The sequence below is a fragment of the Cuculus canorus genome, chromosome 1 (genome assembly GCF_017976375.1).
Source record: "Cuculus canorus isolate bCucCan1 chromosome 1, bCucCan1.pri, whole genome shotgun sequence".
Classification (NCBI taxonomy): domain Eukaryota; kingdom Metazoa; phylum Chordata; class Aves; order Cuculiformes; family Cuculidae; genus Cuculus; species Cuculus canorus.
Window position 1 is genome coordinate 108,781,985 of NC_071401.1, and position 16,430 is coordinate 108,798,414.

Below are 16,430 nucleotides of genomic sequence, written 5' to 3' on the forward strand. Positions count from 1 at the left end.
ATTAAAATATTATCTGCTCCTTTTGCTTTGCATGCTCCATCAAGTGCAAGAACAATCTGAATATACAGGCTTCAACGAAGAAAAACAATGACCTTATGATAGAAATTATAAATGCAGTACCTGCAGTTTAGCTGATGTTTGTTTTAATCAGCTTCACAGGAGAATGTTTCAAGAAATAAGAGCAAGAGAATGGTGTAAGATTTAGGTAGTTCAGACTGTGCTGTAAGGTTTAGAATTCACAAATGTGTATACATATGCTCTCACCTAGTTGTGATTAATGGTCCATGATTTTTCTGCACTCCTTGCCATGCTTTTGGAGTGTGTTTTGTGATACATTTTCTAAATTCTCAACATGGGTTTTCTGACAGAATCATAGATCTGAACTATCTCATAGTGCCACAGTGTTTCAAATAAATTGGTCAAATAATCCTAGAAATGGTGTTTGTTAACTTTGAATCGATAGTGATAAAGTTTCTCTGTATCCTTACGTGCTCAAACTTCTGTCTAATCTATCTTTGTTCTCTTCTTCTTGTGCAATCTTTTCCTTGCTTCCAGTGGCTGCTTCAAAGAACAAAGCTAGAGGTGAGTTTCTGCCTGCACTCCTCAGTTTGCATTGCATGGTTCTGCAGCCCATGTATTGTCTCACAAGGATTTTTCTCCTTCTCAAATCCAAGAAAGACACTTTCAGATCTTATGGTATAATAGGTTAGTCTTTTACAGTTTAGAAATTGCCTCTAAGTGCAGACTATTTTCAGTATTTATCATTCATCACTACCCATACTCTATTTTGTTAATTATTTTACTTTAGGAAGTTTTTAAGGAAAAAGATAAAAACAAGTGCACTATAGTTAGATTCTTTACTTATAGTAATGTAGGGATATCAATATAATTGTAACAGAAATTAAGCTATTACATTAAAAGGCTCATAAATATGTAAATGTAATTTATATTTTTTATCTCTAGACACAGTCATAAATATCTGAACAGAGAACAATGAACATAAGTGTCTCCTAAGCATTTCCTGCCTTTTCATACTGGTATAAAATGATCATCACCGTTTCTGATAGCATACCAACACATATAGAGGCATACTATAATCTCTGCTGAGACTTATGACTTCAGAGCAGCAAGATGATTGTCACAAATCAGTGTGACAAAGAAGTAAACCTTTCAGAACTAATCATGTAAGGTCAGTTGTGCCTTAAACCATTTCCTGAATTTCAACGAAGTAGTGAAGTAGCAAATGTAACCTGAAGGGTGTATTTTTACTTGCATATACATATAAATATGTGTGTATATGTGAACATATATTTTCATAGGAAATTCTGAGAAGATATATTTTACTAAATTTTATGTCAGATTTCCAGTAGATAAAGTTGAGATATTTGAGAATTACATATAGGATTTTAAGGCAAAGATTTCTACTTGGTTACATGTAGTTTGGTAGTTAAGAACTCACATATTCATCATGCTTCAATAATATACATTTTCTAGCCTGAACATGCAGTAATAATATCCAAAGAAAACACAGCCATCTGATGGTGTTTATGTGTTAGAATAATTAAATCAATTAAAATACAGCTCAGGTTTTTCTAAACCCTTGCATGGCTTTTTGTAAAATCCTTTCCTCAGAAACTTTGCATGCATTGGATGTCATGAATGAGGGGAATGGATAGAGTCAGATTCACATATTTGTCTATGCATGCTACGATTTTTACTTTTTTCGCTGCTGTCATGTACTCGGCTGTGATGCTGTGTAACAGTGGTCAAGAGTTTAAAACCTTCATTTACAATGAAAAAAAAAACCAAACGCAGGCAAAACTAAAACACATCCACGGAACCAAACTTTCAGCACAAATAAACATAATCTCATCAGTATTCAGTAATTATTGCATGTACCCTTATACTGTCATTCAAACAGAAACTGCCCTAGAGGCATAGGAATTATAAAATGAGTCAGAATTACTCATGAGCCCCACTCATTTGCGAACATTAACGCGCCCTTATTTCAGAAGTGCACATGCATATTGAATAAACAGCTGAAACTATACATAGTAAACTGTTTGACACTGTGATAAAAACAAATCTCATAATCTGTAGCTATGCATTATCTTTGGAGTTTTCTTGCTCAATTGCACAGTGCCTTCATGACATCACCAGTTTTTCCTTTGGTGCTAAAGATGCCAAATATCCACAAGGAATTCAGTCCTGCAGTAGAACTATCTTTTAGAAAAAGCACAGGATTGGTTTTGTAATCTCCTGTGCTGGAAGACATAAAGTAGCTGATAATTTACTAATTTCACATTACTCTGACTGTAAAGAAGGGTCTTTTCCTCCTGTTGAAGTATAAAACTTAACTGGCAAGCAGTTGTCTAATAAGGTAGCAAACCCAGCAATTCACAGCTGAGAGAATGCTTTGCTGCAGGACGAGTTTCTTTTTTGGCTTTTATCTCCTGGAAATCCAGCATTTTTACATTTATTCTCCTATGGATCTTCTTTTCTTTTTGAAAGTTTGGAATTTGTGCTGACATTTTGAGCAAGAAGTTGACACTTACGCCTGCCCTGAGATCTAAGTGTTCCAGAGCATATTATGAGGTGATATGCTATGGGACCACCTGTCTTGAAATTTTGTTTGCACTTCATTAGCATTAGAAAAATTCCTGCTGGTCTTAACTTCCCTCCATTCCTTGTGGGATTGTCTACAAGCAGAACATTAGAGCCCTTCTTGTCAAACATTGCATTCAGTGTTCCTTCCTTATTTTCTCAGCCTTTGTTGAAGACTGTTTATATTAGGTGGTGCAAAACAGATTTTGAACTCTCTAGTTTATACATACTTTGTGGTTCTTAGAATCAGCTTAGGTTGGAAGGTCATCATCGGGTGTACAGTTCTTCTGGACCCAGTCAGTCTGTAAGTAGGGCCCTCTTAAATCTGGTCTCTCAGAGCCTTCCAGTCAAAGTGAAGTATCTCAAAGGTCAGAGGTTTCACAGCTCTAGGTTAGGTTTTGCCCTTGTTGCTTTATTTTATCATTTATTTTTCATATTTCGCTTTTATACTTTCTATTACATAGAAGAAACTGCATGAAAATTTTTGTGGTTTCCAGAAAGGGTAAATACTTGGATTTTTCATAGAAAGAAGGCCCTTGCTTTGAACTACATTGGGCAGATATTGCCACAGAACACCCCTGTTCTGTGTAGAATACTCGTGATGTTTCCAAGAAGTCTAGTTCAGAAGGATTTGAAAGAGAAGGGAGAAAAATTAAACATGAAAATGGCCATTCATAAAGCTGAATTTGATGAAGCAGAAACCAAAGATCCCGCCTAAAAGTCTCAGTCTATCTGACTAGAGTTGTTTCAGTGCGTGAATATTTCGAGGAGTGTCCCTTAATGCACAAGATGAGATTTGTTCAACTTGAGCTCTATAGACGAGGTCTATCAAAGCACCTGTTTGAAGACCTCTTGAAGCCTTAAGGACTGCTGTGACTTTTTGTGACAGTATTGCTGCAGATATCTTCTGGCAGCATTTAACAGTGGTTTCCAGGCTCAGTGTTCTTATCAGAGCTGCTAATGACATGTCAATTTCCAGTCAGCAGGAGAAAGAAGAGAGATCAAGTGTCTTCAGTCAGATGTAATTAGTTGATGAATGGAGTTCTTTGCTCCACATTTTCACTTCCCTGATATACTCTTGTGTCAGCTGCTACGTTATTTTCAAAGCTAGCCGACTAAATCGTGTAGTTGGATACTTGACTTTATAAGCCTTCAAACTTTAAACTGGAACTGCTGCGGGTTTTGATATACAGAATGCTATGGATGAATATGAACGTTCCCTATTAAAAAAAAATATATTATAATGGACAATTGTTGTTGCAGGAGGAGAAAGCAAATCCTCCAGAAAGATCTCTTATTGTCTGCCTGTTGAGAAGCACAACATTCCTCTCTATGTTGGAGGCCCACAAATTAGAGATGGTGAAATTCCAGAGTCCCAAGTCCCAAGAAGAGTAAGAGAATGTTGCAGAGGAGAAAATGTAATTGCCTTAACATTGTACGATTCATATTATCCAATCTCTATAGAAATGTGGTGAATTGGTGGCTATGCCTACCATGCTCCTGAACCCTATTTTAGCTATGTATGAAGTTCTGGTTTTAATTTTCTCAGAGAGAAATAACTATCATGTCATAATCACACTGTTTCTCTTAACAAAGTACTTTATGCTATATTCTCTTTCCAAAACCGCTGTAAAAGCTGTATTTTTGTGGGTTCTAAGAGATGTTCTGTTGATGGTTGGTACCTTCAAACTTTTTCTGACTTAGTAGTACACTTAAACTATTTCACTTGCCTCATAATTTTGATATTAGCAGTACCATATTCTGTAGCCCATTGAGTATCCCTGAGATTTCTGAGATGCATCTTTATCTTGACTGATATTGTATCTATGTACCAAAGATATTGTTTTCATTTTTGAGTTCCATGGAAAAGCACTTTTGTATTTCAGTTTTCTGTTCTGCAAATGCAGAGGTCTGTTGTTGCTGCTTTGTTTTTAAAGTAACAGACTGATGTTCCTTTAGAAACATAAGACTAAATTTAGCTTTCAGAATGCATACATCTCAATCACTAATAAATAATCATATCAGTTGATACAGTGTCTAAATGCATCTTATTCAAGAGGCAAAGATCACTGTGGACTTCATTCACTTGACTTATTTTGTTTGTTCTCATTATGTCAATGAAATCACTATCAGCTTATTTGAAGTTTAAGTCAGGAGGGACCACGTGAAGAATGTTGTACAAATATACTCTGTTATTGCCTGTATAGTAGTGTAATGACTCATGGTATCTTTTAGTTAGGAATCAGTTTCTCTCTCGAGACTTCACCAGATCTTCATCAATGGTCATATTCTACCCAATCATCTCTTTGATTTTCTTACAGCACATGATAAAGGTTATTGCATTGCTCTACCTAAGTCTTTGTCATCTTGGTAAAAAAAAGGTTTAATTCATTCTATTGTTTTGACTGAAAACCAGACAAACCAGGATAAATTATGTTGAACAGAATTCCCTGTATGGAAGACCTACAGTTTAGATCCTTTCTTCAGAACATGTAATTAGCCAAGCAGATATCTCATTCAAGGTAAAATGATCTTGAAAAGAAGCAAGTAACATAGTAGCTGTGCATATTAGGAAAAGGACGAACTAAATACACAAAGGAAACCCAAATACTGCTATTTGTCTTTTTTGCATTATACTCACAAAGTTTTGAGCTATACTAGTTATTAACATCAGTCAGGCACTAGCTCTGCTGTTGCAATGTTTTCTTTATTGAGGGATAGATAACTCAGGGTATCATCTGCATAAAAATGACACACTGCAGCATTATGGCAAAAAATACAAACTAGTGGAAGATGTTGAAAGTGTGAATCCAATATAGAGCCTAGGGATATTCCATAACTCACAGTAGTTTGAAAGAGCATTTATTTATGGTTACAAGCTTTCACCACTGAGACGTGTAGAAATGAAAACCTGTCAGATTCCACCTTTAATACAAGGTCATTACAAAACACTTGCCAAGGCTGTTGTAGTAGCATAGCATAATCTGAAGCCTGATTAAACATTTTCAGATATTCCAGTGCTATTAGAGCTCTTATTTGTAAAATCTTCTCCTGAAATTTTTATTCAAAATATAGTTTCACCTCATAAAGGTAGAATTTTCCTATGTCAATTTATGGTAGTAAAAGCACTTTTGGTATTTATAAAATATTATACTTTGGGAGGAAATAACAAAGCTAATGAAACCTTGATAAAAATTCTTTTACTGTCTCTCAGGTATTTTCTCCCCTGTAGTTTAGTCACTGCTTCCAGTACATAACCTCTGTGGTCCAGTGTTTTTCTCTGCTGATTAAATGATGTGCAATGGCTAAACCTGTGAGTCTGAAAGGTCTGGATTTCATTTCTAGGTTTGCCACAGCTTTCCTCTGTGATTTCTCATGGCACTAAAGGCCAGAGTTTTCTCATAATCAGTGATTCCCATAGGGGAAGGAAAGTGGTAATGATGAACAAAATGTAATGCTTGCCTTTGTAGAAAGTGGACAAAAAAAGAAAACATGTTTGAAAATTAACATATTTAGAGTGCAGAAGGACTGTGAAGACATGCATGAAGCATATTGATCCTACTTGCACACTTTTGCTGTCACCATTCATACATTCATACAGGCGCAGGTATTTGAGAAATTAATTTAGGTAGGCAATTGTTACAATTGTTACTGTGTTTTTCTAGTTCTCGTTCTATTTTTGTCAAAAGAATATGGAATTTGCAATGTAATTGTTATTCTCTAATTATAAAAGCATGTTGGGTTTTATTGTTTTTTTAAAAATCCTCCTAAATGCAAAAGTTCATATTAAATCAAGATAATAGGTTATTTCACAGTTTCAGTTTTCATTCTTATAATATAAAACATTATAATTTTGTCAGACTCTGACAAAATTATATCTATCAACTTCAGTATAATATATACACCATTTGTCAAAAAAGATCTGAAAGATAAAGCTGTTGCCTGACTTCTCTGGGGGTTTTTAGAAGATTCATGAAATATGTTATTTTTTTTTTTTTTTCCTTACCAACTCTAGCTGATCCTCAGAGAGAGAAAGCTGGAATCATAATGTTGATAATAGTTCTTAACAAAGCTGATGACTTCTTTTTATGCTTTGCAATTATATGTGGGAAATACTTGGCCCTAGCATCTGTAAGATCTTTCTAATATTGAGACGGCTGAGTTTGCCACATAATGTTGTGTGTACACCATCTAAATGCACACCATTGCAGTTCTAGCCCGAATCCTTCTGCCATTCAAGCTCCCAAGTTCTGCCTCTTACTGAGGAGACTGGAAACATGAATCAGCTCCTCCTTTCTTAGATTGAGGGACTGTGTTAGCAGCGCTGGAAACAGCACTTAAGCAATCCTGTATGTCCTCCTTACTGCTTTTAATGTATTTTATTTTGATATGTTTTCCAGAAGAGATGTAAAACAAAGCATTCAGTAATAGTTTTGGTAATATAACATTTTCATTAAAATTGTAGGCCACCATGGAATAAAGCAGCTCTAGCAACATAGAAATAGCAAAGGAAAGTACAAAGCCTCACTGAATGAGATCAGTAGGGGCAGGCTATTACTGTTCACATACCTTTTTCATTTGTCATCTACGCTGAGCCAACACATAACTAAATAGTTTACTGACCAGAGTAGAACAGTTTGGAATCGAGTAAGATAATATTTGGTTTTATTTTTGTGAAATGCAACACAATTGTAGGAGAGGGACTCGTGGACCCAGTTAGCATCAACCAAAACATTTTGTCCGTTCTTATTCCCCAGCTTTCAGATAGACGACTCTTCCCTCCACAGTGCTTAATATGAATTCTGATTGGTTTTGGTTTTTTTTTCAATTTACCTGCCCTCATTTGATTGTTAAGTGTTTGAGATCAGACTGTCAAAGGCAGCGTATCAGCAGTGAGACTTAATTGAATAGAAACCTGCTGGAAATTTGGTTGCTTTATTTGCTATCTGAATGGACGTATTGTTGTAAATCTGATTCTGGTATTGAGCACTGAGCTCTTGTGGCTATCTACAAAGACATTCTGTAGGCAGCGAGTTGCATTTAGGAGGTAGGAGGTGAAAGTATTGTGAACACAAGACAGACAGATATTGCTGTGTGCTGGCCCAGTGAAGTCAGTTTTCACATTCTAGCCAGAAAAAACACTTTGTTTCAGAATCTACACTTTTAATCTCAGCATATTCCAAAGAACATAGTGAGTACCAAGGATGTGTTCACTGTATTTTATCATGCTGTGGAATGACGTGGCATGATTTCCTAATATCTGGCAGTTGGAAGGAACTACTATAAAAAGTAACTTTGTCGCAAATGTCTAAATTCCTCAAATTCTATTGAGACAAAATTTCTGATAAAGAAAAGGAATTTCATAATAATGTCTAAAGACTGGAGAAAATTTACACTTGGTATATGGGTTACGGCAAATCCTGAATCAACTATTTTTATTTTTCTGTTGATCGTTATAGAGGCTTTTTAAAGCACAGGTTTTTCTTTAAGCCTTGACTTTGTTCCAGTATGGGTTTATAAACAAAGGTATTGAAAAGACTGCTTTTAAATAAAAAGAAAGATTTTTTTTTTTTTCTGAAATGCTCTAGTGAAAAACATTGGACTTATCCTAATTCTGCACATTAACTTAGTTCTCAAGACTTGCTTCTTATATCTCTTTGTTGAGATCAGGTCTTCGAAGAATTGTTTTACTTTAGTGGACAGTGGTCAGTGAAACACACAGTGTTTAAATGACTGAGGATTTACTCTCACTGCAAATGTTTGGTGCTTTATGTTAATACTAGCTTGTTTTCTTGGTTCAAACAAAGGAACAGAAGAAAGGAAGTTAAGACTTCTGTATGCACTACCATTGTTCTGTACAGGGTCTCTAGAAATTATTTTTAAGTAAGCATTACTCTGCATTACTCTGGGACTCTTTCAAGGCCAATAACTTTAGGGTCTTCCTCACACTTTAATCAGATTATAGACTGCGTATAAGAGAAAGGTAATGGAAAATACTTGAGCAGAATACTATGTAGAGATGTTTATTCCTGTGCTGTTCATACACAACTACCTCAAAAATATGATTAGAAACAATCAAACAGATTATTCATGTGGATCTATTTATCACAAGATTCAGTGGATCATTAGAGATGAAGGAGAAAAATATGCATTGTTTGTTTACTGTGAGCTTTAGGTTGTTGATTCTGAATTAAAATCTTCAATCACTACTTGCAGAACACCCAGCTCCTTTTCTATTAACCTGATAAAGTGAATTTCATCTCTTAAAAAAACCTACCTAACAACATCATATTGCCTTTACGCAGCTCCTCAGCTCAAGGAAAAGAACCAGAACTTTATTTGGCCTATTGTCAATAACTGCAAATTTTTGTAGGAACCTATGTCATTTTTGTTATGGAAATGGTTACTGGCTCTCAGAAAGATAAAAAGATGAACAAGAGTGTTTCTGTTCTTAATACATTGCTGCAGCTGAAAATAAGTCTGTAGCATTACCCCAAAAAAGAGAAAGTCTTAGACTTTCCTTTTTATGAGCCTGAATCTGTGAAATCAGGTCCAGAAGGTAAGTACTGTAATGATAATAAAGAAATGACTTGGTTATTTGGGTTGGTGGTGTTTCTTTTTTGTTCTGGGAATTTTTGGGATGAACAATTATAATGTCAATATCTCTGAAACTGATATAAGATTTACTAAGAAAAAAAAACATTGTGAATGTTGGATCTTTCATTTGTTGCATCAGCATCCTTTTCATGGTCTCCTTGAAGAGCAATTAGCAAACTAAAACTGATGATTCCAACTTAACTACCTTCTATGTCTATTATGTAGTTTATGAAATATGATAAAAATCTTCAAAACACTGTACCGTCTCAAAAAAATCCTTCAAAAGGAATTGAACAAGAGAATTAAGGAGTTCAAAATAAAATTAAATGAAGCTGTCAGAAGGAGGGGAAACACTGGGAAGAGGTCAATGGAAAGGACTTGTGCGTGAATCGTTACAGTGGGCCTTTGCAGCAGCCAGCAGTAGAGGTTCTAGATTTCACAGGCCTCCATGTGTCTTAACAGCCACTATTAGAAGTCATTGTCAGTTTGCCAAATTCTGGGTTTTCTAAGAGTGCTGATAAGACTATAGACTCCTGATTTACATCAGTACCTGTGCACGATACCATATATCCAAATGATCTCCCACAGGCTTGCTTTTCATTCATAAATCTTTATTGAAAGTATTGCAACTACTCTTTTTCGTTTGTAATAGGTGGCTTTTATATTAATGTGTTTTTTCTAATAATTATTACTATGTCTGTGTACATACATAATGCATGGTGCATGTGGTGCAATAGGAGAAGTACTTTAAAGGTTTATTGTAGTTGGATTTAGAAACAGTTGTATATAACCTCAAGTTTCTCAGTAGAAATTTTTGCATTTTATGCAATATTTAGTAGAGTCAAGATATTTCTTTTCTTTGTTTCCTTCAGAAGTATTTGTTTTCATTTGTTTTGGGGAATAGTCCTTATTGTATTTATTTATCACTGATTTCTGGAAATTTAAAGTGTTTCAGTTAATGCTTCCCAAGTAGCAGCTCAGAAATGAAGGGAGAATATAATTCCTTGCATAGGTGTCCATTTACGTTTCAGGAATTTACAAGTGTATAAAACTAATAAGCTAATAATTCAGCGTTCTTTTCTGATACTGTTGGGTACAGAAATGAATAGGATGAATAGGCTTTCTTCCCATGACTGGGCTTCTTTTACAGAATTTAATTTTTGTAATGATTATAGTAATGAACTACCCATACCACTCCAACAATAAATGTTCCCCAGGAGGCAGACTAGTAAAACAAATGCTTTTCTAGAGCAGACAAAAAAAAAAAAATTCTTCTGATCTTAGGCTTTTTTCTCTCCAGAAGCTCCGGAGAAAAAGCGGACCTTGTAGCACTGCTGAGAGGTTAAAAATTTCTGATTTCTGAGACACCAGCTAGGAAACAAGTCCCAATGTTAGACAAATGTGCTTAAGCTCTGCTCTGCCAACATTTCCCTTCCATTTACTTACAGACAGATTACACCCCAGCTGATTTCAGCATTTGTAAAGTAATAGCATGTTTTCCTTGTCCTTCCTTCCTGCTTTTTGGTTTTTTGGGGTTTTTTGGGTTTTTTTTTGGTTTTGTTTTTGTTTTGTTTTGTTTTTTTTAAGACTCATAGAATCATACAATAGTTTAAGTTGGAAATGATCTTAAAGATCATCCAGTTCCAACCTCCCTGCAATGGGCAGGGACATATCCAACTAGATCAGGCTGCTCAAGGTTCCATCCAGCCTGGCCTTGAACACCTCCAGGAATGGGGCAACCACAGCTTCCCGGGGCAACCTGTGCCAGTGCCTCACCACTCTCGTGGTGAAGAAATTCTTCCTTATGTCTAGTCTAAATCTGCCCCTCTCCAGTTTATAGCCATTCCCCCTAGTCCTATCACTACAAGCCTTTGCAAACAGTCCCTTCCCAACTGTCTTGTAGCCCCTTCAGGTACTGAAAGGTCACTATAAGATCTCCTCAGAGCCTTCTCTTCTCCAGGCTGAACAAGCCCAACTCTCTCAGTCAGCCTGTCCTCATACAGGAGGTACTCCAGCTCCCTGATCATCTTTGTAACCCTCCTCTGTACCTGTTCCAACAGTGCCATATCATTCTTAGACTGAAGATTCCAGAACTGGACACAATACTCTAGGAGGGGTCTCACAAGAGAGGAATAGAGGGGCAGAATCCCCTCCTTTGCCTTGCTGGCCACGCTTCTTTTGATGCAGTCCAGGACACAGTTGGCCTTCTGGGTTGCGAGCACACATTGCTGGCTCATGTTGAGCTTCTCATCAACCAGCACCCCCAAGTCCTTCTCCACGGGGCCGCTCTCAATCACATTATCTGCCATCCTGTATTGAAATTGGGGATTGCCCTGACCCAGGTGTAGGAACTTGCACTTGGCCTTGTTGAACCTCATAAGGTTTGCACAGATCCACTTCTCCAGCTTGTCCAGGTCCCTCTGGATGACATCTCATCCTTCCAGTGTGACAACTGCACCACACAGCTTGGCGTCATCTGTAAACTTGTTGAGGGTGCACTCAGTCTCGCTGTTAATATAATTGATGAAAATATTAAACAGCACTGGGCCCAGTATGGACCCCTGAGGGAACACCACTTGTCATGGATCTCCATCTGGACTTAGAGCCATTGACCACTACTCTTTGAATACAACCATTTTTTTTTTTTTTTAACTTCTGGTACGTCCTAGTAACACAGGAGACAGTTTTGTAATCTTCTATTATTCCTTCTGCTTGATTCAATTTAACATATTTCAAAATATATTCAGTTATTTGTGTAGGTTAGTGACAATTATTTTAATAACTTTACCATTTAAACATAAATTTTACTTTCCTTAGTGTATCTGTGAAGAGCAAAGCATTATTTCCCATGACACTTCTTTAAAATAAGATGTCATCTCAGAGATTTAGGCTGTAAACTTGTCAGTCTTACCTGAAGAGTGTTACATGTTTTCCAAAGGACATGAATTTGATTGACTTTTTGAGGTACAGTATTCTAGCCCTTTGGCTGCTTTTGAAAAGCAAATCGTGTGTGATATTCAGGAATGTGGACAACTATAAGAGATATTCATGATCACCAAGTCCATTTTTTTTCATAGGCATTGCGTATTACCTCCTCCATACATGCATTCTTCTGAAAGGATGAGGGTTTTTTTGTCATTTGGTTCGTTTTGGGTTTTTTTTTTGTTTGTTGTTTGTTTGGTTTTGTTTTTTTTTTTTTGTTTGGGGTTTTTTCCCCCTCAGCTATTTTTCTGATTAGTGAAACTGTGAACCTTCCTTTGCAATTGTCAGGCATGTTCTTCTAATTTCTAGAAGCAACCCATTCACATAATATTTTCTTCAGTAGAGATTATCTTTAATTGTAAGATGACCATCTCCTTCCTCCTCCTTTTTTTATTTCCATGAGTAATACACAGACAAATATCAAGTCTTCTTTTGGTCTTTTTTTGGTAGATAGGCAAATATATTTCAGTCTCTTCTCTTTCTAGGATTGCCTGGGCTACATTCTACTTCTCTAGCATGTCACAGTATGTGTAGTTAGGTTTTTTTAGTCAAGAAAACTGATATTTAGCAAGTGTAATGCTATTTAGTGGTGATAAAATAGCAAGCAGCGGAATTCAAAAAGTACAAATTGCTTCTAATCTAATCTAAATTACAGCCATACTTCATATATAATAAATTCCTGATAAGTGATTTTTGTGTCTTTCTTATTATTATAAATTTCTGCTGACCATTTTTCATTCACTTTGTAGTGTGCTTGTTATTTTATCTGTGTACTAAGTATGTATAGTAATTCTGTACTACATATCTAGCAGTATTGTATTTCACCAAGCTATGAATCTTTAGGGGACTTTATTGGGCATTTCCTGTTCTTTTCATTTTTTCCACTAATTTCACAAATGCCTTATATAGATCTTCCAACTTGCTATGTATATCATAAGTCCTTTTCCATAATTTGCTACCTGTATGCTTATTAAAGTTTGATACACTCAGGTCCTGTGAAGGGTGGTGGGAGGAAGGTACTGAAGTGAGCGGGAGAGGATTTTTAATTAAATGTAACATAGATTTTACATATCGATTAAACTAAATGGTATTTCTACTGCTCAGATCTTTCAGCTTCCATACTAATTTGAATTTCACACTTTTTCCCCTGGCCTCCCACCAGGCCCTAAGTGGTGGGGTTTTTCCATTTTCAATGTTCTGTCACTTTTGTCCTTCAACTATTAAGGCCTTGTGGCTATAGAGGTCTCTGTAATGATACTTGCTGAGGTATTCATGGCAATTTGTCTTACAACATGTTGTTTCCCTGTTTCTTTTTGCTTTTTTCCCCTTGAGTCTGTGATGTGAGCTTCTGTTAGATGTAAATAGTGTATCCCGGAGGAGCTTAATAGAAAAACACAAAATCCCAGTCAGTCTATAAAATTTAAAATCATGATTAAAATGTGGAGGGAGAGGTGGAGATTCTTAGAAGAGGAATGCTGTGCTGGAGGACTGAGCGAGCCAGGCTGGTGTCAGAAGGATACTGATGAAAGGATAGACAAGGCTTTCTCAACTCACATCACTTATGACTGGAAGAAACCATTTAATCTTAAACCCCATTAAGCTTTGTGTTTCACCCTTTGCTATTCAGTTATCTACAGTATGGTAATGTATTCATTATGCTTTGAATTGCTGTTGAATGCCCTACAACGTAAAGTCAGGCTGTAGCATGGAAGTTCACAAAAATGCTAGATTTGCTTTTCATCTAAACCAGTGTGAAGTGAAGCAGAATTTTTCCAGCCCCGAACTTCACGAGCTGGTCTCCAAAATGCACAGACCTGTGCACCTTTGAATTAATTCTTGACTGGAAGAGGAGACTATGCAGCTGAGAGAGGCTTGGGCAGTTCAGGAAGCCTAGAAAATGGAACTGAAACAAAAGCTAAAAAGAAGCAGCACCTTAAACTTATTTTATTTCCCATTGATTTAAAATTTCTATCACAGTGTTTTCTAGTGGGGATTGACATATATTTTTCTAAGAATAAAGGGCAAAAATGACATTTGGATTCCAGAAGAGATGTCATTTAGCTATGTCAAAGAAAGTATTGAAGACTCTAATGACCTAGTTTTCTGTTAAATCTCTAGGCCATTGGTGAAGTTAGGAGCATAGGGAAAATACATTTCATCTTCAAAGACTTCAAGATGAGGTTTATAACTTTCTTAAAGAGGAAAAAATGAATCTTCTCTGCTGAAATAAGATAGATAAAGTTTCAGCCCAAGATGGATATTTTTTCCCTGAAGATCTGAAAATTAAACCACCTGCTTTAAATGAGAATTTTGGGGAAAAAGAAATGCAGTGTGCTGAACCACTGTCTTCAATGTGAAAAAGAGAGAGGAATAAAATTATTTCTTTTTAATTCTATTGAAGTCTAAATAAATTAAAAAAAAGACTTTGGATTAAAAAAATAGCACAAGGACTAAAAGATACTTTCTTATCTTACTTGGAACCAGAACTACTTTAAGTATTTGGAGGGAATATTGCCTTGTTTAGTAGCACTTTGTATTTTCCAGCCATAATATATTAAGACAAGTTGCATATGAATCATATTCCACTGTATTTTTACTTGAATCTGATAGCTTGCCTACAGCCATATGTGACCTATCCACACATGTATTGGGTAACCAAGCAGACTCATAATGGACTGTAAGGGTGGAGGTTTTAGGCTAATCTTTTGTTCTCAGACTTCTGGAAAGGAGCCTGATGACTGCTTCTCTGTCCTTCACATATTTCTCCACAGTAGATTGCTGTCTCCTTATGTGCCCCAGATTTGGATAGGAAAATCTACACTTGTTGTTCTGCTTTGGGTTTGATTCTGTGCCCTAAAAATCCCTGCACACACATTAACTTGTGGAGTTCATTGGGGATACCAGAAAGAAATACTGACTTATGTCTCAAATCAGAAATAGTACAGCTAGGGCATAATTACACATCACAGCAATCTAGACCTATCGATAGAAGCATAACAGATGGCTTCTGGATGTCACTACCTTGGAGGGGCAAAGAGATGGTGAATTGTGCCTCATTGGGCCATATAGACATTCCTCACACTTCATCTAGTGCTTTAAATTCTTCTGCGTATTCAATATAATGAACCTGTTCTGAAATTGCCCTTGTTTTGAAGAAGCGAAAGATTTTTTTGAAAATTAAATGTTCATGATGGAGGAAATATTCAAATTGACATGTTTACTGGTTGTTATATTCTTAAATGCTGTTTTTGCTCATTGAATTTGATATATCAATGAGTATGTCAGAGTTTTATGCTGCTGTACCACTTGAAGAAGGGAGACATGGTGAGGGTGGGGGAGGAGGGGATAGAAGAAAGGGAAAAAAAAAAAGAAAGGCAAAGGAGGTGGAGAAGACAATAATTTTATCTGACATTTTTCAATACATCCATTTTTGTGTTAGTGGTAATTACTCTTCACAAAACATGGGATCTGAGCAAAAGGAAAAGGTAATATTTTTGTCTACTACTCATTGAATGACTCACAAACGCTCATGTACATGAACTCTAGCACCTTAGCATAGTTGTGGTGTTGGAGATTTCTGCATAATTCATCATAAAAAAACATGAGACATTCAGCAGTCAATGCTCATTCAGAGTTGTTCTGCATTACTAGCAGCACTAGTAAATATGCCTACTCCATACATAATTTATGGTTTTCAGAGGTAGTTTTATGCTTCATAATAGGCTAGCTTTGATCCCTGAAAATTTGTTTGTTAAACTTAGAGGTTCAGTACAAAACAAAGACTTTAAAATCTCTTTCCTGCATTGCTTGTTTCAACAGTCTTCATTTTCACATCCTGTTAACAAGGTTGAAATTGATTCTGACCCACTTTTGGGGAAATGAGCCTTCCTGTAATGGATTTTGTGTGTAAGACTTTTTATTAGTCAATTCCCTCCACACCCAACTTGAAGTAGAATGAAAATTGCTTTAGAAACTTTAGTATAGTCTATTCTATACTTCTACTTTAATAATTTATTGTCATTTCTTGTGACTCATAGGAGGAAAATATAGATAGACTTTGTGTTCCATTAATGGTCTCTTTTATGCTGTGATGCAGCTAGAGACCATGAATAAATGTAAATGAATGTGTTGGAGCTCACAGAAATGGACTGAGTTTGTTTTGCGGGAAAGGTCTGCATTAAAATAATCTCTATTAGACAAAAATATATTCCATTTTTCAAATTCAGTAAAGTATCAGGGTAAAAAAC

At 36.0% G+C, this 16,430-nt stretch overlaps 1 protein-coding gene across 3 annotated transcripts in view; it reads left to right on the forward strand.

Moving 5' to 3' along the window:
- Nucleotides 1-16,430, forward strand: part of CADM2 (cell adhesion molecule 2) — a 660,645-nt gene that overhangs the window by 429,391 nt on the left and 214,824 nt on the right. For 2 of the 3 annotated variants that reach the window (XM_054052742.1, XM_054052759.1), the window contains exon 2: nt 556-582. The exons of the other annotated variant lie outside the window; for it this stretch is intronic. In XM_054052742.1, the coding sequence (XP_053908717.1) occupies nt 556-582 (27 nt within the window). The remainder of the gene's footprint in view (nt 1-555; nt 583-16,430) is intronic. 3 annotated transcript variants of the gene reach the window in all.